Raw genomic sequence first — 12,631 nt, forward strand, 5'->3', positions numbered from 1 at the left:
CTTTTATCTGGGAGTTTTTTTGGCCAGGCTTCAGGGGGGAAAAAAGTTTTACAGCTGTAACAAAATGAATGAACATTTTAGAAAGCTGCAAGTTTCTTTAAGGTCCATTGACTGCATAGGCAATTTTCTGGAAGAAAAACTTAGCGTTTAAGAGATATACTGTATTTTATTTAGAGAACTGAGGTGGCATAATACTTACTATGCTGGTGATAAAAGCACTATTTTAAAAATGTATACAGTCCCAAACAATGGCATCTCTAGGTTCCAGGTCAGAAACTGAATATAGAGAAGCTTGTATTCCACAACCTAAATATAAAGTATTATGATCATAAAGATAGAAAGGGAAGAAAAGGGAAAATTATTGTGCCAAATGCTAGTTCACTCAGCAAGTGGAAAGTCATTGACACCTCAGCTTTTGCACTACATTTTGTAGCATTTTATAGCTGGCCACCTAAGAAGCAGCGTTGTAATGATACTGATACATCGTTCCAGGAGCATAGGTATTTAATGCTATTTCTGTTCATACATTCTATTTCCATTAGAGCAGAACAAGGTGTATCTGGCAGGTAATATTGTTTAAACTGGACCAGAATCTTTTGTATGACTTGGAAGTAAACGCTGCATTTTTTTTTGCCCACAGCCTCAAATGAAACAGTGATCGTATATCTTCTGCACACTGTGCATGCTGCTTACTTAAGGGCAGCCAAAGAGCTAAAACTGTAGCCAATAAACAGGTCTTAAGATTTATGACCAAGGTTAAAGCACTCAAATCACTCTGCGGTATAAAAAAACAAAAATCAAACCTCTCTTTTTGAAAAAAAAAAACACTTCTCATTGTTTACTAAAGTCATTGTTATTAAATACCACAAGGTGGCATTAAACATGGTTATCCTTTCCTTCAGTAAAGTCTAGTACACCATAAAAAATGAAGGATTCTGCAAATGCCCTGGCAAGCCAAGTCTAGTCTGTGCTGTTAAACTTGCACATCCAGCTTTCATCTATTCATTGTCATCATTTTTTGCTAAATAAACATACATATATATGTATGTATTCTATTTAAAAAAAAAAAAAAAACACAACAGGTGTTAAAACTTACTTTTATCAAACCAAAAACTGTTAAGTGAAATATAAGGAAATAGTCTTAATTCTGCTTTATATTAAATTCAATGCAGTTCAATGCAACAAATTCCGGCGACATTTCATGAAATCAGGATGGAAGGCGAGAAGTGTACAGCTGATGTAATTCTTCAGCCCACTTTTCTGCATCTTCGTAACTTTCTGATCTGAGCTTCCACTCATAAGGAACTTGCCCGTCTCCATGATAAGCACCTGCAATGGCTCCAGCCATGGTAGCTATTGTGTCAGTGTCTCCTCCTAGCAAGAAGCAGTAACCAAGAGTGCGTTGTAAAATATTGAATTCCTTGGGAAGGTCTTCCACTGGATCCATGCAACGTAAAAATGAGTATATAGCAGTGGGAACAGATTCCAAAGCAGCAACTCCATTACCTTGAGGAAACAGCAACAAACAGTTACGTTTTCAGCATCTAATGAATAAGAATCATGACTGAAGCTATATTCAAAACAATTACTAGCAACTTTCCTCTTCCGGAAAACAAGAAAATTGGCATTTTTTTTCCCCCACTGTTAAAGCTTCCACCACAGCACAACAAAGGGGCAGACCTTCAGTTTTGATGTTCATTGGAGAGATGAAACACAGGACACTGCTGTGATCTGACCTTTTTGCACTTTAGATAGCATTCTCATTATATAGGGGTGGAGAATGCACTAGGACAGTGGTTCTCAAATCCGGTCCTCGGGACCCACTAACAGACCAGATTTTAAGTATTACCTTGGGGGATGCAGACTAGAATACTGCAATCACTGAGAAGCAAATGAGATCACCTGTGATGTAATTTAGTTATCTTGCAAACCTGGCCTGTTGGTGGGTCCCGAGGACCGGATTTGAGAACCACTGCACTAGGAAACCAATGACACTGACCCTGGCACTAAGTGGATCTTCCAGTTGAATATGCAGTATGCACTCCAAGGTAACCAGAAACAGCAATGTCATGAGCATCATCAGGATGGAAAGCAAAGAATACATCCAATAATCCATAGATCCATTACTTTAAACGCAAGTTTATCATTTTATTTTGTGATACCAAATTCAAAATTTGTGTTCCCCATGCACACAGTGTTAAAACATGACAATACAGGTGCATCTCAAATTAGAATATCAGCACAACAGTTAATTTCAGTAATTCAATTCAAAAAGTGAAACTCATATTTATATAGATGCGTTACACGCAGAGTGACATATTTCAATACTTTTTTTTTTTTTTTAAATTTTGATGATTATGGCTTACAGTTCTTGAAAACCCAAAAATCAGTATCTCAGAAAAATAGATTACATAAAACCAATAAAAAAAAGGACCCATTTCACTAAAATCTCTGAGATCCTGTGTGGAACTGTGCAAACAGACTGCCTCAAGAGTGGACACCATCAGGCCCAGCACGCGCATGCAAGCTGAACAACAGGAGCTGAATTGCCTCTTGCAATGTCTGGAGTTTTTTCCTGAGGAAGAAACACTCTGGCTGAGTCCAAAGGCAGACCCAGATAGGTCATTTTTTGTGGACAGAACCAAAGCAGACTCCTGAATGTTCAGGATCACACCAAACTCCCTCAGCATTCGCAGAGCAACATTCAGTAGTCCAGAGCAGTCGGAGACTCCGCTTTCAGAAGAAGATCGTGCAGGTACCCCAGCCCTGCGAACCCCGCTGACTCAAAATGCCAGCCCCGAGGCCAACACTCCTGTGAAGACCAGAGATAAGACAAAAGGTCAGCGCAACAAACCAATACTGATCCTCGTCCATGGCAAAACAGAGGAAGCACTGGCAACCAGAACATATTAGAATGTGCAGGTAGGTGTCCTTGATGTCGAAGGAAGCGAGAAGAAATCCCCCTGATGTAGGGACGCCACTACCATGTGAATGGACTCCATGCGGAACTTCTGTACTCGCACAAAGCAGCTTAGCACCTTGACATCTAGAATTGGACATACCTTGCCTTCCTTCCTTGGGACTGTAAAGAGGTTTGAGTAAAAAAAAAAAACCCTTGAAAATGTTCCGAAGTGGGAACCGGAACAATCACTTCTTGAAATAACAAGTCTTGCACTGCCCCGAAGAGACCCCGTAAGGGATCTGGGGACAAGTGCAGGTTGGAAGGGAAAAAACCTTTCCAGAGGACAAGACCAAACTTGATCTCTTAGCCTGACCGAATAACTTTGTGGACCCACTTGACCTGTACCAGGGCAGTCTATGGATCCGGAAACCAGGGAAGACGTCCCCCTATCCCAGATACAGGTGAGGACACCCCTTCATGCAGAGGCAGCCTTCAGGCAGGCCTGGAAGAGCCCGCTTGTGGCTTGCCAGACCAGGTCCTCTTGGAACCTCTGGTGGAGGCCCTGACTTTTGATCCCTAATCTGGAGATCCTGAGGGACAAAGAGGCCACTTAGGAGCCGAGAAGAATGGCCCAAGTCTTCAACCGGGCTCCTTGCCCTTGGTAACGTGCGGAAGAAGAGTACTCTTCCCCCCGTGAGACCCTTACGAGGACATCCAAGAAAGCTCGAAAACAGGTGACCCCCTACAAGAGGGAGTTCAGATAAGGCCTTCTTAGAAGTCTAGTCAGCAGACCAGCATTGCAGCCAGACAATACGCCGAAGGACCGCTGCTGATACAGACAGCCTAGAAACCAAAGGAGCCACATCCAAAGAGCATCACAGACAAACTGTAGCCTCTGGACCAACCAGTCCACCAACCAGAGTTTGCAACACTAGGTCAATAGTAATTACCGGCCTAATTGCCGAACAAGCCACAGCGCACATATGGCGGGCCAGAGCATCGGTCCTCTTATTAGCTGGACCTGTAAAGGTCGTGGGGCTCTTCAACCAGGATGAAGGTAACTCAATTTGACCTGGAAACCGGCGAGTCCACTACAGGTTGAATCGTCCACCTTTTGCGTAGTAAATCCCCATAAGGATACCGCTAGCAAAAAACGCCTAGCAACCACTGCATTTTGGACAGCCCCACTGTTAGTGACAATGTCATCAAGGTAAGCGGAAAGAGGAACACCCTCGCCGCTTCTGAGGGCCTGTGGGTGTCAAAACCATGTATCCACCAGCGCCTACTTAAGCGCGGCTAGAGGAGCAGAGGAATCATCCTCACTATCTGAGCACTTAGGGTGCATGGACGCAGAACCCAGTAGTGTCGCTATATACTAAGCTCACCCAGAAAACAATCAGGGGAGGCCGCCGACTGCGATCCCACAAAGGAGACGCCGGCCAAGGGTCCACAAATAGACCACCTATTGGACCCTGCAAAAAACAGGGGGGGGGGGTGTCGCCCTCTGAGCCCTCCATAGAGGACATAATAGGACGTAGCCCCCTTAAAAGGGGGCCGCCCGCTGTGATGCGGACACGCAGGTAGGGTACCCTTGCTAAAACAAGGCAGGCGCCCCACACAATAATGGTGCCAAAACTGTCATTGAAAATGAAACGCCCCTACAGCGCCACTCGGTCCAAGGGATGTGCCAAGCTGACTATATGGCCCAGCAGGCCGCGGCCTAAACTTTTGTGGGGGCCCAGCCACAATTGCACGGATCCTCAGCCGGGCAGATGCCCAAAGGAAGAGTGGGTGCTTTAGCTACACACTGGGGCCACCCTCCCCAACGGCGGCGCCCGATTCGGCCGCATGGCCTAGTAAGCAGCAGAATGCTTGTCTGCTTGTCTGGCTGCAAAAGACCCACAGTGCCCCAAATTGTAGAGGGGCTGGGGGAAGGTGAGGGGAACCCGGGGATCTGACCATCCCAGGAAGGGGCCCACTTCCAGCCAAAAAACATCCAGGGTTAGTTGGGGGACAGCTACTTACCACACCAGGAACAGGGTGGGCACCGGTAGGGACAAGATACCGCTCCATCTTAATGTGGGTGCTGTCGGCCAGAAGGAAACGCTGCGACTCAGACCAAGGCCAGGTTGTATGCGTCCTTGTGAGACGTTTAACTCGCAGGCCAGCCTCCCCGTCCAGTGGGGCTATGTCGCGGACTGACCTAACACGGATCTGCTATCTGCATTCGCTCGCTGGCTGGACTGGGGGGGTCCTGAAGGATCTAGATTATCCAGTTTGTCACCCAGTCGGGCACTTGATTGTAGTTCTCACAGAAACAAAACAACAAAAAGGAGGGGAAAAAAAATTCAATTTTAAAAGAAAAAAATTCCAGGACCAGAGATCCCAGCAAGGAACTAGGTCCTTACTCCTGACTAGGCAGAAAAAAAAAACTTAGAGTCTATAGTCGTCAATGAAAGAAAGAGAAATAGGAGTTTCACTTTTTGAATTGAATTACTGAAATAAATTAACTTTTGTAATGAATTGAAATGTAAAGTTGCTTCATACAAGTGAGGATTACAAAAAACAAAGCCCCTTAAAAATGCCAACAGATATGGTCTGTATTTATAGCCCATTCCCTTCCTTAGAACACTGTAATGGAAGCTTAAACTTTGCCTTCCCCTTCATCCACAAAACAAGAGCGCCATAGCCTTTATCTTGAGTGCTTTCATTTGATAGTGGGATAGGGAATATTGTAACTTCACAAAAAAATAGTTGGGTGTTCCATGACAGAGGTCATCAGGGAGCAGACAGTGGTATTCATTTTAGCTGCTGCCTGGAGGTGGGCTTAGCCTTTTGCCGCTCAACCACAGTTCATTTACTGTGGGCAGTCAGCAGCTCCAGGCTAGGCAACGTACTGTTTTTTTTTTTTTTTATTGTTTCTTTTTTGTTTTTTTTGTATTTATATATACACATACTGTCACCAGTCAGAGACCCTGATAACCGCTACACCAGTCATATGACGCTGTACTGCACTGGTAACAGTATGTAAAAATAAACAAAAAAAAAAGATTTTGAAAAAAAAATTCTACCAAAAGATTGCAACTTCAAAAAACATGACATACCTTACTAAATACCTTGGACTGTGTACTTTCCCAAAAAGGGGTCATTTGGGGGTGTATATGTACTGTCCTGGCATTTTAGGGCCTCAAGATATTAATTATAGTGTCAGTACATCAGGACTGATCCATTTTCAATCATAGTTTGTAGACTCTCTAACTTTCCTAAATAATATACAGGGATTTGGGTTATTTATACAAAAGTACAATGTAGCAGAATACATTTTGGCCTAAATTAATGAAGAAAGATTATTTGTTTGAAAATTTTTAATTTTATTGTTAGTATGTTTTTTGTAAATAAAATTTAATTAAAAATTTTCAAACAAATAATCTTTCTTCACACTCTTGTAGCCCTAACAGTAAAAAAATAAAAAAAAAACTCAGTGCTGACTAAACACCCCTGAAATAAAGCTCTGTGTGCAAAAAAATGTATAAAATTTCAATTGCATACAGAGTTGCATGACCTAGCAATTACCAGTAAAGTAGCACAGTGCTAAATAGCAAAAAAGTGGCCTGGTCATGAAGGGGCAAAACTTTATAAAACTGGTTCGACCGCATCTGGAGTATTCTGTCCAGTTCTGGTCGCCAGTCCTCAGGAGGGATGTGTTGGAGCACGAGAGAGTCCAGAGAAGGGCAACTAAACTAATTGGGGGATTGGAGGACCTTAATTATGAAGAGCGTCTACAATCGCTTTATTCTCCCTGGAGAAGACGCCCGAGAGGAGACATGATAGCAATTTATAAATACCTCAATGGTGATCTTAGCATAGAAAAAAAGCTATTCAGTCGCAAGGATTGCATGAGGACTCGATGACATACAATGTGATTAGAGAAGCGTTTTGACCTCAGGCAACGCAGGGGTTTTTTTACTGTTAGGGCTACAAGAGTGTGGAATTCTCTACCACAAGAGGTTGTTTCTGCGAGAAGTATGGCTACTTTCAAAACACTCTTGGACATACATCTCAAGGATGAGAAAATTAAGGGGTATGAGAGAGGATTACGGGCACCCGCGCCTACACAGGTTGAACTGGATGGACTATTGTCTTTATTCAAACTCCAACTACTATGTAACCATGTAACCTTCTGGAGGTCAAGTGGTTAAATAGAAACTGATACTTCAACTTTTGCCAGGGAAATTTGTACCGTAGAGGGGAATTACACTAGTGGGGATAAAACACTAACTGGATAACTATAGATACCAATGAGAATAAGAATAGGTTAAGCCCCCATAGGTAAAGAACAGATGGAACCAGAGCTACGGAAAACCTACTCAGATCTGAGGGTGTAAGCTACCACTAATTTACCCCTGGGGGTTGGGATACAATGTCAAAGTATTAGATGTAAATTGTTGGTTTGTGGTGCTACCTTTTAGGAGGGAGTTTATAAGTGATATGTGGAAAGTTTTGTACAATAAACTATTAAAAAAAATCATATAGATGTTGTCCATGTAGTAATACATAAAGTGCTAATGTGCATAGATCAATATATCCACTTTGATACTCGCAGTGCTAGTGCTCTGTGTGCTGCAAATTAGTGGCAAAAATACAAATCATACAATTATTGCCCATATAATGGTGTTCTCCAAAAAAGTGCTATTTGTGCAACGTGCTAAATAAGGTGCTTGAAAAAACAAATTAATTGATTAGTGCCACGACTATAACTTCCAAAAAATAGCCTGTTGTCACTGGCCACCAGGGAGACTGTTTCTGGTGATGTACCAATACCTGGTGTATGCTTGCTTATACCCAGTATGTGCAAAAAAAATGAAAGTTGCGATCAAATAAAGTCTTTATAATGTCTCCTTCAGTCCAAAACTGGCTGTTGTATTGTGATGAACAGTAATTCAATATATTCCAGATGTTGCATCAGCCAAATTCCATGCAGGTGCTACACCGTGTTCTCTTGTGCATCCACCCGTGGTCCACACTAGGAATTGCACTCACCAGAATGCCAGTGGAGAACACCACTATATGGGCAACATATGTATGATTTGTATTATTGTATTTTTGCCACTAATTTGCAGCACACAGAGCACTAGCACTTTTGTGAAGCACGTTGCACTTATTTAATTTACAAGTGGTAATTTAGATTTGAGTATCAAAGTGGATATATTCATCTATGCACATTAGCTCTTTATGTATTACTACACTACATGGGCAACATCCATATAATTTTTTAATAGTTTATTGCACAAAACTTTTCACATATCACATACACCCCCTCCTAACAGGTAGCATCACAAACCAACAATTTACATCCAATACTAAACCACATAGGTACCAATGCTTTGTGGGTTAAACTATTGCATATACTCTGCCAAGTCTTCACTCTATTCAGCAATGGTTTTTATAACATACAGTAGGATATCCTATTGCCTGATCTTTTTTTCTAATATATTAACCTATACAGCTTACCCAGCTGATCCACCACATCCTCATGTGGCACACATCCTTTATCTAAAAATTCTTTAATCTTCTTCAGTCTCCTGCAGTATGGAAACTCACCCAGTTCCAATCTGAAATGATAAAAACATTTCTTATACAAGCAGTGCAAAATGAGACATCAGATCAAATCATCTTTAAATCGTTAACATTGCTCTCAAAAAAATATTTTTTTCTGTAACATTCTTCAGTACTAAGTAGCATGGGATTTTCGCCACCCCCCCCCCCCCCACTATAAAAAAAAAAAAATGAAAAAGCGACCTTTGCTCACCCGACCGCGTCATGCATTCACAGTGTTCTGTGAATGGGAAAACGACAAGTGCCAAAAGCCTTTGCAGCGTTCGGCTTGTAGTTCTCAATGCACTACCAGAACACTGTTGATCGCTCTTAGTAGTTCATTGAGCTTCCTTTCAGAAGCACCCAATGCTTTACAGGTCCCTATAAATAAATGCCTATTATTTTAACTACAAAAAAAAAAAAAAAAAAAATTGTATTTAATATGTTTTTTTTTGTATAAATTAACTTAAAAGGTCCCTCAGAAAATATGGCCGTCATAACAAAGTAAGCATTAAGCATAAGTTAAAATCTCTTACTAAAATTACACAGGCATGAACCTAGTATTTAGTGGTTGACTTACTCCACTGCATCTCTTCTAGATTTCTCATCAGCTTCTATTTCAGCCATGTCATCCAGGAGCCTGCTGAGGAAGGAATCTCGACTCTGCTCTCCCTGCAAAGCATAGTGCACTGCCAGTGCCTGCAGGACTGCTCCATTGTAACCCAAAGAGGAGGCATGTGTCAGTTTTCCACTGGTTTTAGCATACTGAAAAAATACAAAAAATAAATAAATAAATAAATAAATAAATAAATAAATAAATAAATAAAAGGGAAAGAAAAAAAAAGACAACTCACTACATTTTTTGTAGAACACAACACATAAAATTCCATTCATTTTTTAAAAGGGATGTTGGCAATGGCAAACTGTATTTCTCTAAAGGCAAGGTATATTTTTATCCCATGAAAAAATGTAATATATTGCAGCTTACCAGTCCTTAGAGGAGATCGCTTTTTTACCTTGAATGTCAATTACAGATTCTGACGACACACTTTCTGTTCTAGGGTGACAGCACTCACTCGCTGTACTGTATCTACAGAAAAGCAGCATGGTCACTCTAAGACAGGAAAAAAAAAAAAAAAAAAAGGGGGGGGGGATTTTTGACTTACTGTAAAATCCATTTCTCTGATGTTCATTGACGGACACAGCTCCTGATTCTTAACCATTGGGTTATACTGCTCTCTACAGGATTAGGACACTAGGCAGGAAAAAGCTTGACTACGCCTATGGGCAGTCCCAGGGGGTATACACCCACTTTTAGCTATAGGCAAGCAGTTTTGTTACAAGCAGTGTCAGAAGAAAGCCAACTCCACAGAGGGGTGGTGCTGTGTCCGTCAATGAACATCAGAGAAATGGATTTTACAGCAAGTCAAAAATCCCAATTTCTCTTTTGTTCATTGACGGACACAGCTCCTGATTCTTCCTAACCATTGGGACGTCCCCAAATCAGTGTAAACATGAGGGGTGGGAAAATATCAGAAAACAAATTCCCAAGGCTAACCATACCCAACCAGGTAACAGAGCTCAACCATAAACTGGAGCTCACCTGAAAAACAATAAACTCTAAAAGAGCACCAGGTCCTCTAAACAGCAGCCAGCAAAACCTTGCGACCAAAAGAGGCATCCGCAGATGCCAACACAACCACTTTACAAAAAACTTTGTAAAAGTGTGCACCGACGACCAGGTGGCCGCCTTGCAAAACCTGCGTCACTGACGCTTGGAGATTCTAAGCACCCTAGTAGAGTGTGCCTTGACAGGGAAAGGAGGAACATGACCCCTGATGCAATAGGCCTGAACCACCGTCTGTCTAATCCATCTGGAAATAGTCACAGAAGAAGCGGACAACTCTTTGGGAGGTCCGTCCGTGAGCGCTAATAGAGAGTCTGACTTCCCAAAAGACTCTGTAGCTGCCAGACACACTCAAATTGCCCGGACCTTATCCAAGAAATGCAAGGCAATTATCTTCAGATGTTTAGGCCTGGGACACAGGGAAGGCAACACAATGTCTTCATTCAAATGACATTCAGAGACCACCTAAGGAAGGAATGACAGACAGAGGCAAAGCGCCACCTTATCCTTGTGAAGCACCATAAAAGGTGAACAACAGGATAACGCCGTCAGTTCCGACACCCTGCATGCAAAGGTGATAGCCACCAAAGAAGGCCACCTTCTGGGGCAACGTAAGCAGGGAAACCTCCTGAATATTTTCAAAGAGAAGCTTCAGTAGAGCTGAAAACACCACATTAGGATACCAGGGAGGCAACGGAGCCTGCATTGAAGGAGCCAAATGTCAAACACCCTGAAGAAAAAAGGCACGCACCGGGGAATATGTGGCCAAAGGTCATTAGAAAAAGACTACCAAAACCCGATACCTGGCCATTAATGGTACTCGGGGCCAATTTTTGGTCAAACCCCCGTTGAAGGAAGGTTAAGACCCGATCAACCGAGAAGGAACAAGAATGAACCCCAAGAGACTCACACCACGCAATGTACGTCTTCCACGTACGATGGTAGATATTCCTAGAGGCAGATTTCCAAGCTTTTAACAGCGTAGGAATCATCAATTCAAACAAACCTCCACCCTTCAGCACCTGGCATTCAACAGCCAAGCCATTAAAGCTAGCGACTGTAAAGCAGGATGGAAGATTGGTCCTTGGGACAGCAGATCCTCCCTGAGAGGAAATCCCCAAGAAGCATCGGCGACCAGCCATACCAGATCAGCATACCAAGACCGGCGAGACCAGTCTGGAGCCACTAGAATGACCAGAATCCCTTCTGCCTGACTCCTGTACAGGAGTTGTGGCAGAAGTTTTAGAGGGCAAGAACAAATCAGTCAGCCCACCTCAGAATGCCGGCTACTTACCAAGCCGCCGGGACACTTCTTGTGCCCCTTGGTGATTGACATATACCACGGCCGTGGCATTGTCTGAATAAATTCGTACCGGACACCCCTGTAGACGATTGTCCAATGAGCCAGACAAAGTCTTATCGCTCAAAGTTCCAGTACACTAACTGGCAGTCCAGAGCCCCCGAGCACGTCTGTGCTGAGGACGCCTCCCCACCCGGACAGGCTGGCATCCATGGAGACAACCGCCCAGTACAAGAGCAGAAGGATTTTCCCTAGGAAGACACACAATAGCTGAGGCCGAGTCCAGAGTCAGACCCAGATGGGCCATTTTTTGTGGACCAAAAGCAGACTCCTGAATGTTCAGGATCCCACCAAATTCCCTCAGAGCAGAGCAATCTCCAGTACTCCATTATAGCAGTCGGAGACTCCCTGAAGAAGATGGAGACTAACAGAAGAAGATCATTCAGGTAACCCAGTACCGCGATCCCCCACTGACTCAAAAAATGCCAGCACCAGGGCCAACACTCCTGTGAAGACCCAAGGTGCAGAGGTGAGATCAGAGGTCAGCGCCACAAATCGATAATGCTCCTTGTCCAAGGCAAAACGGAGGAAGCGCTGCCGACCAGCGCATATTAGAATGTGCAGGTAGGCGTCCTTGATGTCGAAAGTGAGAAGAAATCCCCCTAAAGTAGGGACGCCACTACAATGTAAATATATGCCATGCGGAACTTCTGTACTCACACAAAGCAGCTTAGCACCTTGAGGTACAGAATTAGATGTACCGTGCCTTCCTTCCTGGGGACTGTAAAGAGGTTAGAGTAAAAAACCCTTGAAAACGTTCTGACGTTGGAACCGGAACAATCACTCCTTGAAACAACAAGTTTTGCACTGCCCCAAGGAGACCCCGTAAGTGATCTGGGGACAAGTTCAGGTTGGAAGGGGAAAAAAAAAAACCTTTCCGGGAGGACAAGACCGAACGCGATCTCGTAGCCTGACCGAATAACATCTTGGACCCACTTGACCTGTATCGGGAGGTCCATGGATCCCGAAACCAGCGAAGATGCCCCCCCACCCCAAAAATGGCACCCCTTCATACAGAAGCAGCCCCCAGGCAGGTCTGGAAGAGCCAGCTTGTGGCTTGCCAGACTAGGTCCTCTTGGAACCTCTGGTGGAGGCCCTGACTTTTAAACCCTAATCTGGAGATCCTATCCTGAGAGAGGAAGAGGCT

The 12,631-nt window shown here is 43.4% G+C and overlaps 1 protein-coding gene across 1 annotated transcript in view; it reads right to left on the reverse strand.

The window, feature by feature from the left end:
* Positions 1-1,143: 1,143 nt before the first annotated feature.
* Positions 1,144-12,631, reverse strand: part of ADPRS (ADP-ribosylserine hydrolase) — a 44,972-nt gene continuing 33,484 nt past the window's right edge. The window contains exons 4-6 of the mRNA XM_082246897.1: positions 9,078-9,262; positions 8,414-8,514; positions 1,144-1,506 (exon numbers count right to left, since the gene is read on the reverse strand). Of these exons, the coding sequence (XP_082103023.1) occupies positions 1,208-1,506; positions 8,414-8,514; positions 9,078-9,262 (585 nt within the window). The 3' untranslated portion in view covers positions 1,144-1,207. The remainder of the gene's footprint in view (positions 1,507-8,413; positions 8,515-9,077; positions 9,263-12,631) is intronic.

This window comes from Pelophylax lessonae (genome assembly GCF_965119305.1).
Source record: "Pelophylax lessonae genome assembly, chromosome: 2".
Taxonomy (NCBI): domain Eukaryota; kingdom Metazoa; phylum Chordata; class Amphibia; order Anura; family Ranidae; genus Pelophylax; species Pelophylax lessonae.